The sequence below is a fragment of the Stylophora pistillata genome, chromosome 3, assembly GCF_964205215.1.
Source record: "Stylophora pistillata chromosome 3, jaStyPist1.2, whole genome shotgun sequence".
Lineage (NCBI taxonomy): Eukaryota > Metazoa > Cnidaria > Anthozoa > Scleractinia > Pocilloporidae > Stylophora > Stylophora pistillata.
The window spans coordinates 5,095,001-5,107,601 of NC_142521.1; the positions used below are offsets into that span (position 1 = coordinate 5,095,001).

Genomic DNA, 12,601 nt, shown 5'->3' on the forward strand with positions numbered 1-12,601 from the left:
TCGAATCCCGTACAGGCCTGATTTTTTTTTTTTTTTTTTTTTTCAGGTCTGATTTTCGCTATTGCTTAAATAGCGCTATCTACTGCGAGGATCGTGCATCATATGTAAATTGGCTGATGGCAGAAATCGATTTAAAGTGTTTGCGGTGGTTAAATAGATGTCATGAATTGTTTTAAACCTTGATGGCCCGAGGGTATTTGAACTTTCACTTTCTCATAAATGACGCGCACCAAAATGTGTACCCTTGAACCTGAATCGGCTCAAGCGCATCACGTGGGACATATAATTATACGTATATCTAATGAATCCCTCCCTGCTACGAGAAAGAAAAATAGAGCACAGCTCTTAGAAACGAATTCTTTCCAAAGAAAAAAATTGTTCTTTATCTTGAAAACGCCGTTGTTTGTTTCCATAAAGCGAAAGTAACACAGCCTCGCAACCGATGGCTATTATAGTTCCTAAAGAGGTTAGGCCTACTCTGGGACCTTAAGTTGCCTTAAGTCGCCTAAAGTTGCCTTAAGTTGCCTTAAGTTTCCTTAAGTCACTATTGGTTACACAATGTTATAAGGGTTCCACCCTAATCCCAACTGACCCCATTCACCCCACTTTAATCATAAGGATCAGATAAGGAGGTATGGTGGCTGAATGGTTAGTGCACTGGACTCGACACTAGTCCAGTTTTGGTGTCTAGTGTTGGAGGATTGCAGTTTGTTCTCGGGAAATATACTGTAAGCTCAAAGTGCCTCACCTTTTCTAGGTGTAAATATGGGTACTGGTTGGCAGGGGGGAGGTAACCCTGAAATGGACTATGAGTTTAATTATCGTAGTTGTGAGGTGGGCAATGGCTTCCATATACATAGAAACTCCATGTGAAAATAGTCATGCACCTGTCTAGCTCCTATGCTGGCACGGATAATTCCTGCATGTAAACAATACTGATGTAGGAGTATGACATTGTATACTCTTCCATTTTCTTACTAAAACAGCTATCTGTTTCAACAAAATTTCTGTCTTGTATTTCATGATGAAAAGGTTGATAAAAGGGTTGACACTTTGTATTACCATCAGGATATAATAAATATTGAATGACACAAAACCTGCAGTACCAGATCATCAAGATAAAACTATAGAAAGGTATTTTGTAGAAAGGCTCAATTCTTGCCACTCACTTATACCTTGAGCAGTATAAACAACATTATTAAAGGTCAACTATACTTAACTGAAGCTAAATTATATGCGCACTTAACTTACCCAGAGTAAAAGAATGACAAAAGTGGGCCGTTTCTCCAGCATAAACCCATTAATCTGTACTAGCTACTTCCCACATGTTATTCGACCAACTGAAAACATTTGAACTTTGTAGCTCGACGAACCTACTAAAGGTGTAAATATTTATCTATCTTGAGACTTTGATAGTGTGTTTGTACATTTCATATTTGTTAGTTTGATGATAAACATACATTAACCACTTCTAAGCCAAGAAAAGCCTTTTAGGGCAAACACGGCCGCCCGAAATATTTGTTCACGTGACTTAAGTTTTGTCCCATGACGAAAGTGTATGTTTAATTATTTTTAGCTAAATTGGCTTGAAATCTGGAAATTTTAGACTATGGTGACTTATGAGCATAGAAAAGTAGCCAAATTGACTATGGTGTTTATTGCAAGGGATTCTGTAAATATTTTTAAGGTTTATGGAGAGACTTTTGCTAACTTTGATTTTAGCACTTCAGTCAAATAAAATCACCCGCTCTGACGAAGGGTTAACGCTTGAAACGTCAGCTTTTTTATTCGTTACGGTGGCCAATTTACAATTTCAACTGAGTTGATATACCAAAATCACTTTATGTCGCCATAAGTTGCCTTAAGTCGCCTTAAGTCGCCTTAAGTTGCCTTAAATCGCCTAAAGTCGCAATGTTTCTTCTGCCAATTTCGCCTTAAATCGCCTTAAATCGACCAAAGTCGCCCAAAGTTACGGCGACTTAAGGCCCCAGAGTAGGCCTAGAGGTTTTTAAGGCCTGGCCAACTACATGTACCATATTTCGCACTCTTTCAAACAGAGTGCATGTTGTTTTTCCGTCCGATAATATTTTGCAAACATGCAGTATTTCCTCGGGTTCGACCATCAAACAATCATCAAACAAGCCTAAGTGAGACAATAACGAAAACCTGGTTTTGCTGAAAATAACGGCCTCGTTAAGAGGAGTAGACAGAAATATTGGTATGTACTTCAGTTTCTGAAGGCATCGCGGAGACTTCTGCTCAACAGATTATAAGATAGATTCTTTTGAGCCGCAGATATTGCGGTTTTTATTTTACGATGCACTCTTTTCAAAGTCAAGTTTGCTTATCTAAATTAGGAGTACTGTCATTTAAATTGTTTCTCTCATTCTTAATCACCAAAACACATTTTTTTGTTGAGTTAAATGATCCAGATGGTTGTGACTCACTACGATTTTGCAGCTATTTTTCACTGCCAATTCATTCCATTTGACCCTCACGTGAATGACCTACACCCCATAATCTCTGTCTCCTCCCTTTCATTGTATGCAGCCTCGCCCCAGCTCCACTCTGATCATTTGATTTGGCCTCGTCAACCTTCCACCCTACTAAGAGAGGTCATATGTTGTCAGAAAAGTGCCCCACACAGTGCCTTACTCTCCTCCCCGGAAATAATTAAGCAATAGATAACTTTTATCCGTATCTAAACACGAAGGAAGAGGGGGGGTTACGTAGACTCGAGAAAGTGATGCAAACCCGAGACTTGACAATGTGTCCACCGGCTGTCTGGTCATCGATACTTTTACAGAGGATAGAGTAATCGTTTCGTGTAGGCAAGACGAAAACTATTCCATGATTAACTTGTGGCCTTCCAAATGTATGACTATTTCAAAATAATCCTGATTTTGCGATTCTTTGAAGGCGACGGAATGAGATTAATTGAAGTCTGAGCACGCTTCTCTTTCAGGTACAGGTCATTTACAAATTAAAGAGTATCGAAGCAGAATTTGATATCCATGATCATTACGGAATTAGAACAAATAAGGAGTGCAGCATAACATCATCTACAGGTAGCAACAATTCGACACGATCTGTCTGAAGGGTTCTGTCATGTCTACTTTGGATTCAAAGCTTAGCGTTCTTGATCTATACAGAACTGAAATCTCTTCATTGCAAGAAATCTGGGTCAAAATGCCGGACGCGCGTACGTATTGAGAAGTTAATGGCGGCGAAATCGTGTAAGGAAATGTATGGGATTTTCACAAAAATCCAAAATACCACAAATACGAGTAAGATTATTCTTTAGCTCCGACTCGAAACATGTTCAGTAGAGATTAAGCTGTACTTCTGACATAAAAATAATTCAAAAGCTGTTTGTCTACTTACTTCCAGCAAAGTCAGCAATGTTCGATATTCGAGGCTATTTCAAATATAGCGTAATCCATTGCAAAGGATCGCCAATTTGAGGAGAAACCCTCCAGGGAGTCAACTAGCTCCGACTCGCATTAAATAAAGGGAAGTTCGAAGTAAGTAAATCGTTCATAAAAAGAGACATTTCTTGACAATGGGATACTGTCAAAAGAGCTTGCAAATTGCTATTTTTGCTCTGTGGAGTCTGTGATCTGAGACCATCCTTGATGACGCACCAGAAGGGAAAGCGTTAAAAGAAAAACCCTCTGCGAAACCTTCAAACTGTCGCCATATTTGTTTTTATAATTCAGCAATGTTTGACGGGAAATAAACTCTATACAGACCCCTCATACTAAAGTAGAGCCTTGAATAAAAATTTTCTCGTGCGACAATTAAGAAGCAGATCAGAGAGATCTGTATTAGTACGTTCGTTGAACTGTGTTTTCAACTGGGAGAAAAAGCTCTTTTCAAGTACGATTTTCCTAGATCTTCCCATTATTTAATGAAAGGGGTTTAAGCTACAATTTCCAAAATGTCTGACATCTTAGACAATTACAAAAAAAGCCGGTTTGAGTGGACATTGAAGCTTAGTACAGAGTGTCCCTTGCATTACATCAGACGGCAAATTGCTATAAGTCGCTCTGCCTTAAAAATACCAAGAGATCAGTTCAAAGTTGTTTTCTTTTGCTTTTTTCTCCATAAAGAAGGTCCACAGAACTTAAATCGTTCAATATTTTATATGGAATTTGTCTTGACCGCCATCTTTGTTTTCATCCGACTGCAATCCGCTGACCAATGAATGCGGTCGCGAAATGTCCTCGATTTCTGGCGATGTCTTTGCATAAATCTCAGTCTTTCGGAAAGAATTTCGTAAGGAAAGCAGTTTGTAGACTTTCTTGTTTGTGTTTTCCTACACCAACATAACTGGTCAAATGTCAAGAACTCGAAATTTCGATAAGTAAATGGCAAGAGCCCAAATACGAAACACGCACCAAACACTCCTGGACATTTAGTGAAAACCTTCTTTTATTTGTGAGTTGTTATAACAGCATCCCTACTCTACATACCTCAGAGTTGCAACTTTAAAATGCCTGATTTAACAACTTTGCTTCAATTTATCCCGACTTTTTGAATCTAAGATTCCTTATCATGCTATTGTTCCTATTTTGCTGTCAGATATTCAGCAAAGAAAGCTCATTAGTTTAAATTTCCCAATTGCACAAAATGCAAGCACTGGTAGTATAAGAAATTATGCCTGTGGGGGTGGTACTTCTTCCACATTGATCCGGGACACTGAGTTCCAGCCTGTCATTGCGTCAGCAGATCCGAGTCCTTTACAGCTACCGACCCAGAATCCCACGCGCACAACACCTTTGTGGAGTTTCTCGCACACACCCTCGATATGACGGGGGCGGTGTAAATTCTTTTTACCGTCACTTCCATCTACCATGTAGACTACGCCATCAATTGCAGCAGGAGTCGAGCACTCTGCACCGTTGAAGGTGAAATACCATCTTCTGCAGCAAGCACGGCAGTTGTAGAGACGCAGGTTGCCATTCCAGAAAACGCGCAGAGCTGTTTTGGCCGACTTTTTGAAGAAAAGGCATTCCTGGAGAAGGAAACGTCTATTTTAAAGTAGCCGAACAATGTCATATAGCTGAATTTAGCCAAATTCAGTCTAACATTTTCTTTAATTTTAATGTATTCCCGAGATGTCGTTAAATGGAATTTCAGTTACAAGCACCCTGTTCTTGATACAGTTCGATCCTACCAAAGTTGAAAACGTCCCTGTATGTGACATATGATAATGATATTAATATTGCTACTGATAATGATTATAATTATAATGATGATACTAATAATACTAATAATAGTAATTACAATAATATTTAAAGAGGGGACCCACCAGGTCAAGATCGATGGTTTTCAGTTGGACCCTCATTGAGTGACGCCCTTTATTTACAGCAGTTTCATTTGATGACTTAATTGGAGTTGGCGTTAATCAGAGAAGAAACTAACTTTCTCATCGATTTGCGATCAAGTTATCGACTCTTGGGAAACCTAATAAAAAGTGCAAGAAACTAATCAGAGTCCGAAAGAACGACTTAATAAAATGAATATAACGATACCAAGACTTCAAAGAGAATTTATAAAGAAGACTGAAGAGGCAAAACCTATAATTTGATGCTTTCGAATTACTCAGTTTTGACGAGGAAAACGTGAACTTTATAGTCAGACTATTGGTCTGTCTCCACATAGCGAACTAACGCAGTCATTTAGCATACCAGCGTGGAACACAGTCTTGGTGTCATTTAGCATACCAGCGTGGAACACAGTCTTGGTGTCATTTAGCATACCAGCGTGGAACACAGTTTTGGTGTTTTTTTTTTTCAATTGAGGGTAGATACAGAATTTACCGTCAGTTTTCTTTTTTCCGTTCGGTTAACTTAACAATCAAACTCTACTGCTCTGTATCACGGACAATAAATGGAATGATCAAATTTTTGAATTCTTAACGCTATGTTGATGACAGCCTTTCTGCATTCTTCGCCTAAGTGAACTGCCCTGTTCATTCACTGCTACCAGTTTCGTGAAATGAAGAAAGTGGCTACTGTCGCTCCTTTAATGGCCGTTTTGAAGAGTTTGGTTAATCTCTTTACCGAGTAACAAAACTTAAAACTTAGCGAACAACCTTCAACTGTATGTTTGCTGCTTTATCAAATGGTTTACTCAGATCCAAATATGTCTTTAATTTTTTATTAATGAAAAATAGAAAGATTTGTAATTTCCTCTTTTTCGCTACTGCTGAGAGTGTAAATCTAAAAGAAAATTAACTCGCCAATCCCTTTTGATATTGTGGCGGACTTCCTGATTAAAATGTGCTTAATACAACTGAGATGACGCGTACGCTGCACGGTGAATTTAAATCTAAATGAAGGTTCTTACACCTGTACCTTAATCAAGCCAGTGTCCCTATTTTCGTTCAAATCTTTGAAAACGCATTGTTTCCAGTTACTTCCCAGTGCTCCTGGAGGTCCCTGAAGGCCTGGGGCTCCTGGGTTTCCCTTATCACCCGTTTCACCCTTGGTTCCTCGTGGCCCCTGTCGGCCTGTGGACCCTTAAGATCCTAATTTCCCAGGAGCTCCTTGCGAACCAGGGAGACCTTGACTTCCTGGTTTACCTTCGTCACCTTTGTTCCCTTGTGGTCCCGTAGATCCTCGAGGTCCGGGTGGTCCCGCTCTGCCCGTGGGTCCTGCGGGTCCTGGGCTCCCGGGAATACCTGGGATACCTGAGATACCTTGTGGACCATAAGCACAAGGTCCATATGGTGGGCCTGAATGAGCGCCCTAAGTACAAGAGCGCATTAGGAATTAACTTTATTGTTCTCAAATTTGTTTTCGTTTCACGCTGCAATTATTATGTCACACTTTTCTTTTAAAGTAGATCTCGTTTTTCTCCTTCCTTTACAGATTCTATTATTTTCTCCCTTTTTTGGTAACAAAAGTCGCTAAATTTTTAATTGCGATAATGGAAAATAATTGAGAGTATAGTTTTAAAAATGAGCTTACCATGTTACCATTTTGTTTTCCACCACTGCCGTTGTTTTTTGCCGCAAAACAGAGAGTAATCAGCGGTGACATCAGCCAAAATATCTTGATGTTGGGCGACATGTCTTCACGAGCTTGTTTTGTCCTTGGTTATCATTTAGCTGTAGAAAAAATGAAAGAGAAATAATCAAATCAAAGAGTGAACTTTAGATTGGTAGTAATTGTTTCATTTCGATAAAATTTTCCGGCTATGACTCGTTCAATTACGCACTCAGAGGAGATTTCTCTTTTACGCGAATTAAAACGATGATTAAAATGAAAAGAAAGCGTCGTCGAACAAATATGCAACGTCTCAAAATTTCAGTCTAAAGTCGTTGACTGCTTTACCCTCAGCTGAAGAAAATAGTACAATGATTCCCTCATCAGATATTAAAATGCGGTAGAAATTTCTCTTACCTTGTTACTGTGGCTATGAACAGAGAGAATAGTACAAGGATTCCCTCATCAGATATTAAAATGCGGTAGAAATTTCTCTTACCTTGTTACTGTGGCTATGAACAGAGAGAAATGATCCGGCAGTTACAGTGAGACGGGTTTTTCATTTATCTCAGGGGCGGATCCAGGATTTCAAAAGGGGGGATGGATGGCAGACCATATTTATTGAGGGGTGGTAGAGAAAATGCCCTGACTAAAAAAATAGGAAACAATTTTACTTGTACTTGTTTACGCCGGGTTTTTTAATTTCCAAATACAGTCCAGATGTTGTACAAAAGTGGCGGCAGACGACGAAACGTGGCGTAACAACAACCAGACATGAGCGAGAGCTAATTTTTCTTTCTTTATTTATTTTCTATTTCAAATAAAGTGACATTTCGAATTTTTTCTTACTGAAAAATGGGGGGGTGGATATCCACCCTATCCACCCCCCCCTGTATCCGCCCCTGTATCTGGTCAGAGAGTTCTCGTGAAAACGCGTTTTGAACAGGACAAACTATCATGTGGTTGAAATAAAACAGTGCGTCTCCGTCTGTAGACCAATATTAACTCAACCAATGACGTGGCGTCTTGTATATTTGTTTGAGTGTAGTGACATGTAAAAACATTCTTGTACCACTAATTACCAAGTGTTAATAAGGAAATAAACTACAAGCACGATTTGCACGTTTGGGGTTTGAAATGGCTTTCTTGAAGATGAACGGAATTAGATGTATATCAACTTTAAGATATTAAAACTGATAAAATCATTACATTTGCCTTTACATTTCTGCCCTTCTGAACAAAACTAAACAAAAACATATTTGAGGTTTGTTTGATTTGCCGGAAGAAGGCGAAGGCAAAGTTTTTTCCTTTATGTCTTCTTTTATAGAACAATATGGATTCAATATCAAAAATGCAAATGTTCAAGGTTCGACAAACGATGTGGCTATATTTTCGGATCACAACACAACCAGGATTCTTTTTTTGCAACTCAGAGATCAAGCAGATTAATTTACTAAAACAACTTTCAATCAAAAAATGAATATTTTTTTGCGGATATAATACGGTAGTCGGAAATCAAAAGTGTGGCTAATTAAATGTCGATTGTTTCACTGCCACTCGCGAAAATACTTTTATGAATAAAATGGTGCAGGAATCGTACCCTATGTCTTCAGACCTTGCAATCTGGAGAAGCAATTGTCAAAAGCACCGCTCGCAGACGACGATTACCTTTTTTCTTATTTGTCCTTCACTGCGACCAAAGAAATGATGAATAACACTGAACTATTTTTGTTAAAGACCAAACCACGTGGAAGCAATACAAGAAATATTAAATCGTCAAATCTCATTGTTTGGTCAGTCGTGATCTGTCCAATGTGGTTGAACCTATCATTTCCGCTTTGCTTTTCACTGCTTTTTGGAGCTACCGAAGCCCACTAACTCAATAACAATGCGATAACTTTTTTGTCGATATAGGTAAACACACCTGAATCTTATCCCAGTGTTAACTTAAGGTTAGTGATTGGTATTAAAAACAGTTTAAAACCACTTAAATAATCCAAGTGAAACAAAATCATTAACTCAGTTTTTGACTCACGACTGAGGTTTTCCTAAGAAACTTTCTTCGTCCTTTTTTTTAATAGGGTAATCTCTTTCCTAATGTCTTTAGAGTAACTGGGAATATAAAACATGGTGAAAATGTTTCGGTACAATTATTGATCAAACTGTCCATTTTTAAATAAAACATTTTTCACAATATTTAATGAGCCTAGGTTCTTGTTCATACCAGTTCGTTTATCTCATTGTTGTTAATCTCTTTGGGTTGATCAAAACTGACACATCTCAGTGCCACAAAGGTTTATTATATTATAGTTCCCTCTGTAATTCATGATAGCTGCTTCTTTCCTTTCAAATGCATATGCTCCACGATCCGAAACGTACTATCAAAGTTTTTGCATTGATGATGCACGACGTAGAAAAGGATGAACTGGCGTTCGGAGATAAGTGCACCCTATTCGGAATTCGTGATTGTATTGAAGGAAAACGTTCATACAATAGTGAATTTATGCCCTGAATGTCTTTCAAAAACAACTTTGTAAAACAAGCCAAGATAACTGAAAACAAAATGACATGCGTAAAAGTTGTAAGGCAGCTGCTTTAAATAAATAACCTACCTCAGACCTGTGTAATTACATCCTGAGCTTTATGATTTTGAACTTTATGATCATTCAATATAATCAATCAATATAAGAATCACACCAACAAAGGACGAAAATGAAATATCGACCACATAACTATACATTTTCAACCTAATTGACTTCCTTAAGGGGGCATTCTGGTCAAAAAAAAATAAAAATCTTTATTTTTTTCGAAAATGTTTTGATGGCCTCTTTAGTTGGGCAAATCTGTCTAGTTTAAAGTTTTGATGTCAGTTTTTCCACTTCCAGTTTGCGAGTCAGTAAAAAATGAGGTTTTCTTAGCCTTGTTTTTTTGTTTTTTTTCGGTTTCCATAGCAACGGTTTCAAATTTTGCGTTATTTTTGCCATCGATGCGTTATAACTTGTTAAAACACGTTCCTACGGTCTGGTGTGACCAGAGTCCGTTCCACAGGTACAATCTTTTCGGTTCTAAGCTAGGTTACTAAGCCAATTCAGCTCTCGGCCAAAACTCCGCATTGCTCCATAATACTTTCGCATTGCTCCATAATATTTTCGAATTACAATGCCAAAAGAAGGACGCAAACAAGCTGTTTTAAGGAAAAATGTTTCGAAAAAGCGAAAAAGTGGTTTCAGAGGCACTTCAGTCCATGATTTAAAGCGCCAGAATAAAGAGAAACCTCCAACAGTAGGAGTTACTTTCGTCGATGAAGACGATGTGGTCAGCGAGCTAATTCCACCACCAGCTGTGCCTGCATCTTCCAGAAAGATTCAAGTCTCTGAGACCGAAAGCCTCTCAGACGAGAATTCCTATAACGCTTTCGAGTCAGCAAATGGTTATCGCCTTGTTAGCATGGATAGCTTAAGGAAATTTTGTAACAGGATTCATTCACACTCTACATGCTCTTCAGGTGAGTCTAGAGCTTTATCACATACACGTGTAATCTGTATGTAACGTATCTATCTTTCTACCTACAATCTGCTTAACTTAATAGCTATGTTATGAAGTTTCTTAACTGTTTATTTTGTTTTGGCTGTTTTAGGCCATGTTGAGTTAGAAGAAGACTGTACAAGTAGATTTGGCTTGAGCAGTTCCATCTATGCCAGGTGTGATGAATGTGGAATGTCAGAACTACTTGCTACTGGATACCACAAATCTGATGCCACATTACCGAATACTATCCAAGGAAAAGATTTAAATCGGAGAGTTGTTTATGGTGCCTTTGAAATGGGTTTAGGAAGGGAAGGAATAGCCAAACTGTGCGAAGTGTTAGATATGCCTTTCAGTATTTCAATTGATACATGGTATAGACATGAGGATGCTCTCTTAGAAGCCCACACTGATGTCGTTAAGAGGAGAGATTCTAAAAGAGTAAAACAGGCTGAGACAAGAGTGGACAAACAGTACAAGAACTACAGAATCATGAGGAGGCAGGCAAAACAAAGGGATGAAGAGCTGAGGTCCAACCGGGAAGGTGTGACATATGAGGCGGGAGGCTTCAATGATCTTGGACTGAACAGTGGACCATCAAGAAAGAGAAAAAAAAAATGAACAGACATAAAAGCCATTCCCTGGTGACATTTACTGCTGTTTGATATAGTATTATGGTGAAATATCAAAGCAAATCAGTAGTTGAGAGAATGGAAGTCATTTTCATTGTTTTTTCTCTTTTACAAATGTTTAAGGCTATTTTCTGAAAAATGGCCATTTTTCCTACTGCCAGTACTGCCCCCTATTTTTTGTTTCTTAGATTTAAGGTATGTTAGTCAAACTTGGCTCAAGTGTTTAACATATAGACTACTACAACTTAATGGGACAAAATTAGACCATATAAAATAGGAGCATATTTACAGGAAAAAACATAAAGTAAATGTTCATTTGGTTGCCATGACAACAATATCCGCCGTAACCAAATTTTGCCCCATTAAGTTGTAGTCCCTTTTATATAGAGTTGATGTGCCAAACATAAGTTTATTTGACTGCATTTTCATTAGAAACAAAAGGGGGCAGTGTATCAAGTCTAACAATAATATTTTATGTTATAGGGTTAATAATTAACTTCAGAAATGCATGGTCAGCAATTTAAGATCAATATTGAAGAAAACATAATCAGGTGCCTCTTTGGTGAAAATGTGAGCCATTTAGGCTAAATTTTGAATTTTTTATGAATTTTAAAAGTTGTGGTCACAATCGTCCTAGTTTTAGACCAGAATGCCCCCTTAAGTATCAAATTTTTCTTAATAAGATGAATTTGAAAAATCTAAAAGCGTGCATCAGGAATCGCAAAGGATTCAGACATTCAAATGTGATTAGAAAGTGTTGTGAGTGATTTCAACGCAAGTAACGTAAAGTTACGGGTAAAATTCTATATGTAGCAAGTACAGTAACTTGATGTTAACTCACGACCTTGAAGCGGTCATGACTGAAAAGTTAAAATGCTAACAATGTTACTTTTCATGATGTCAATCGTGTCGAGGTAAAACATTTGTTTGATGTTCTAGAAATCTTTGATTTCTTGACATCTGACCGGTTACATGAGTGTAGAAAAACATCGACGAGCGCGTCAGGCTGCTACAATCTACTTTTTTGGCAAACTATTTCCCACAATTCGAGATTTATGCAAGAGATTTTATTCAACACGATTCTTATCAGAAATTGTGCAACCAATCATGCATGTAAGTATCATTTCTGGTACAAGAAAACGTAATTGATATGATTTTAAATAACATTTTATTGTCATTCTCTCGTTTGGCGGTATTATGGAGTACGCAGCCAATCTACTTTTCCTGACTTTTGAAAATGATTTACATCATGGATAATTTTAGCGTTTGTGTTGCCTGAGAGAAAATTGTCGGAAGCTGAAGAGGAAATAATGAGATTCTAGAAACGGGAAAAAGTCGAGTAGAGGGTCACTAACCCGATCCTCCATAAATCATAAATTAGTTGTCAGTGATAAATTCGTTTTCTTCTCACACCTTTCATTGTCTCGCTTCCTTATTCAGTTGTTTGAA

At 38.0% G+C, this 12,601-nt stretch overlaps 1 protein-coding gene and 1 pseudogene across 2 annotated transcripts; one reads left to right on the forward strand and one right to left on the reverse strand.

Annotated features, from left to right (window-relative positions):
• Positions 1-4,466: 4,466 nt before the first annotated feature.
• LOC148734215 (uncharacterized) lies at positions 4,467-7,106 on the reverse strand (annotated as a pseudogene). Its single transcript, XR_015999067.1, has 3 exons — positions 6,978-7,106; positions 6,363-6,755; positions 4,467-5,017 (listed from the first exon to the last, which is right to left on the reverse strand). The product of XR_015999067.1 is annotated as an uncharacterized LOC148734215 (transcript).
• A 2,871-nt stretch (positions 7,107-9,977) lies between these two features.
• LOC148734216 (uncharacterized) lies at positions 9,978-11,767 on the forward strand. Its single transcript, XM_088755060.1, has 2 exons — positions 9,978-10,500; positions 10,633-11,767. The coding sequence occupies exons 1-2, from the start codon at positions 10,155-10,157 to the stop codon at positions 11,139-11,141; spliced, it is 855 nt and encodes a 284-aa protein (XP_088611186.1). The 5' UTR covers positions 9,978-10,154; the 3' UTR covers positions 11,142-11,767.
• The last annotated feature ends 834 nt before the right edge of the window (positions 11,768-12,601 follow it).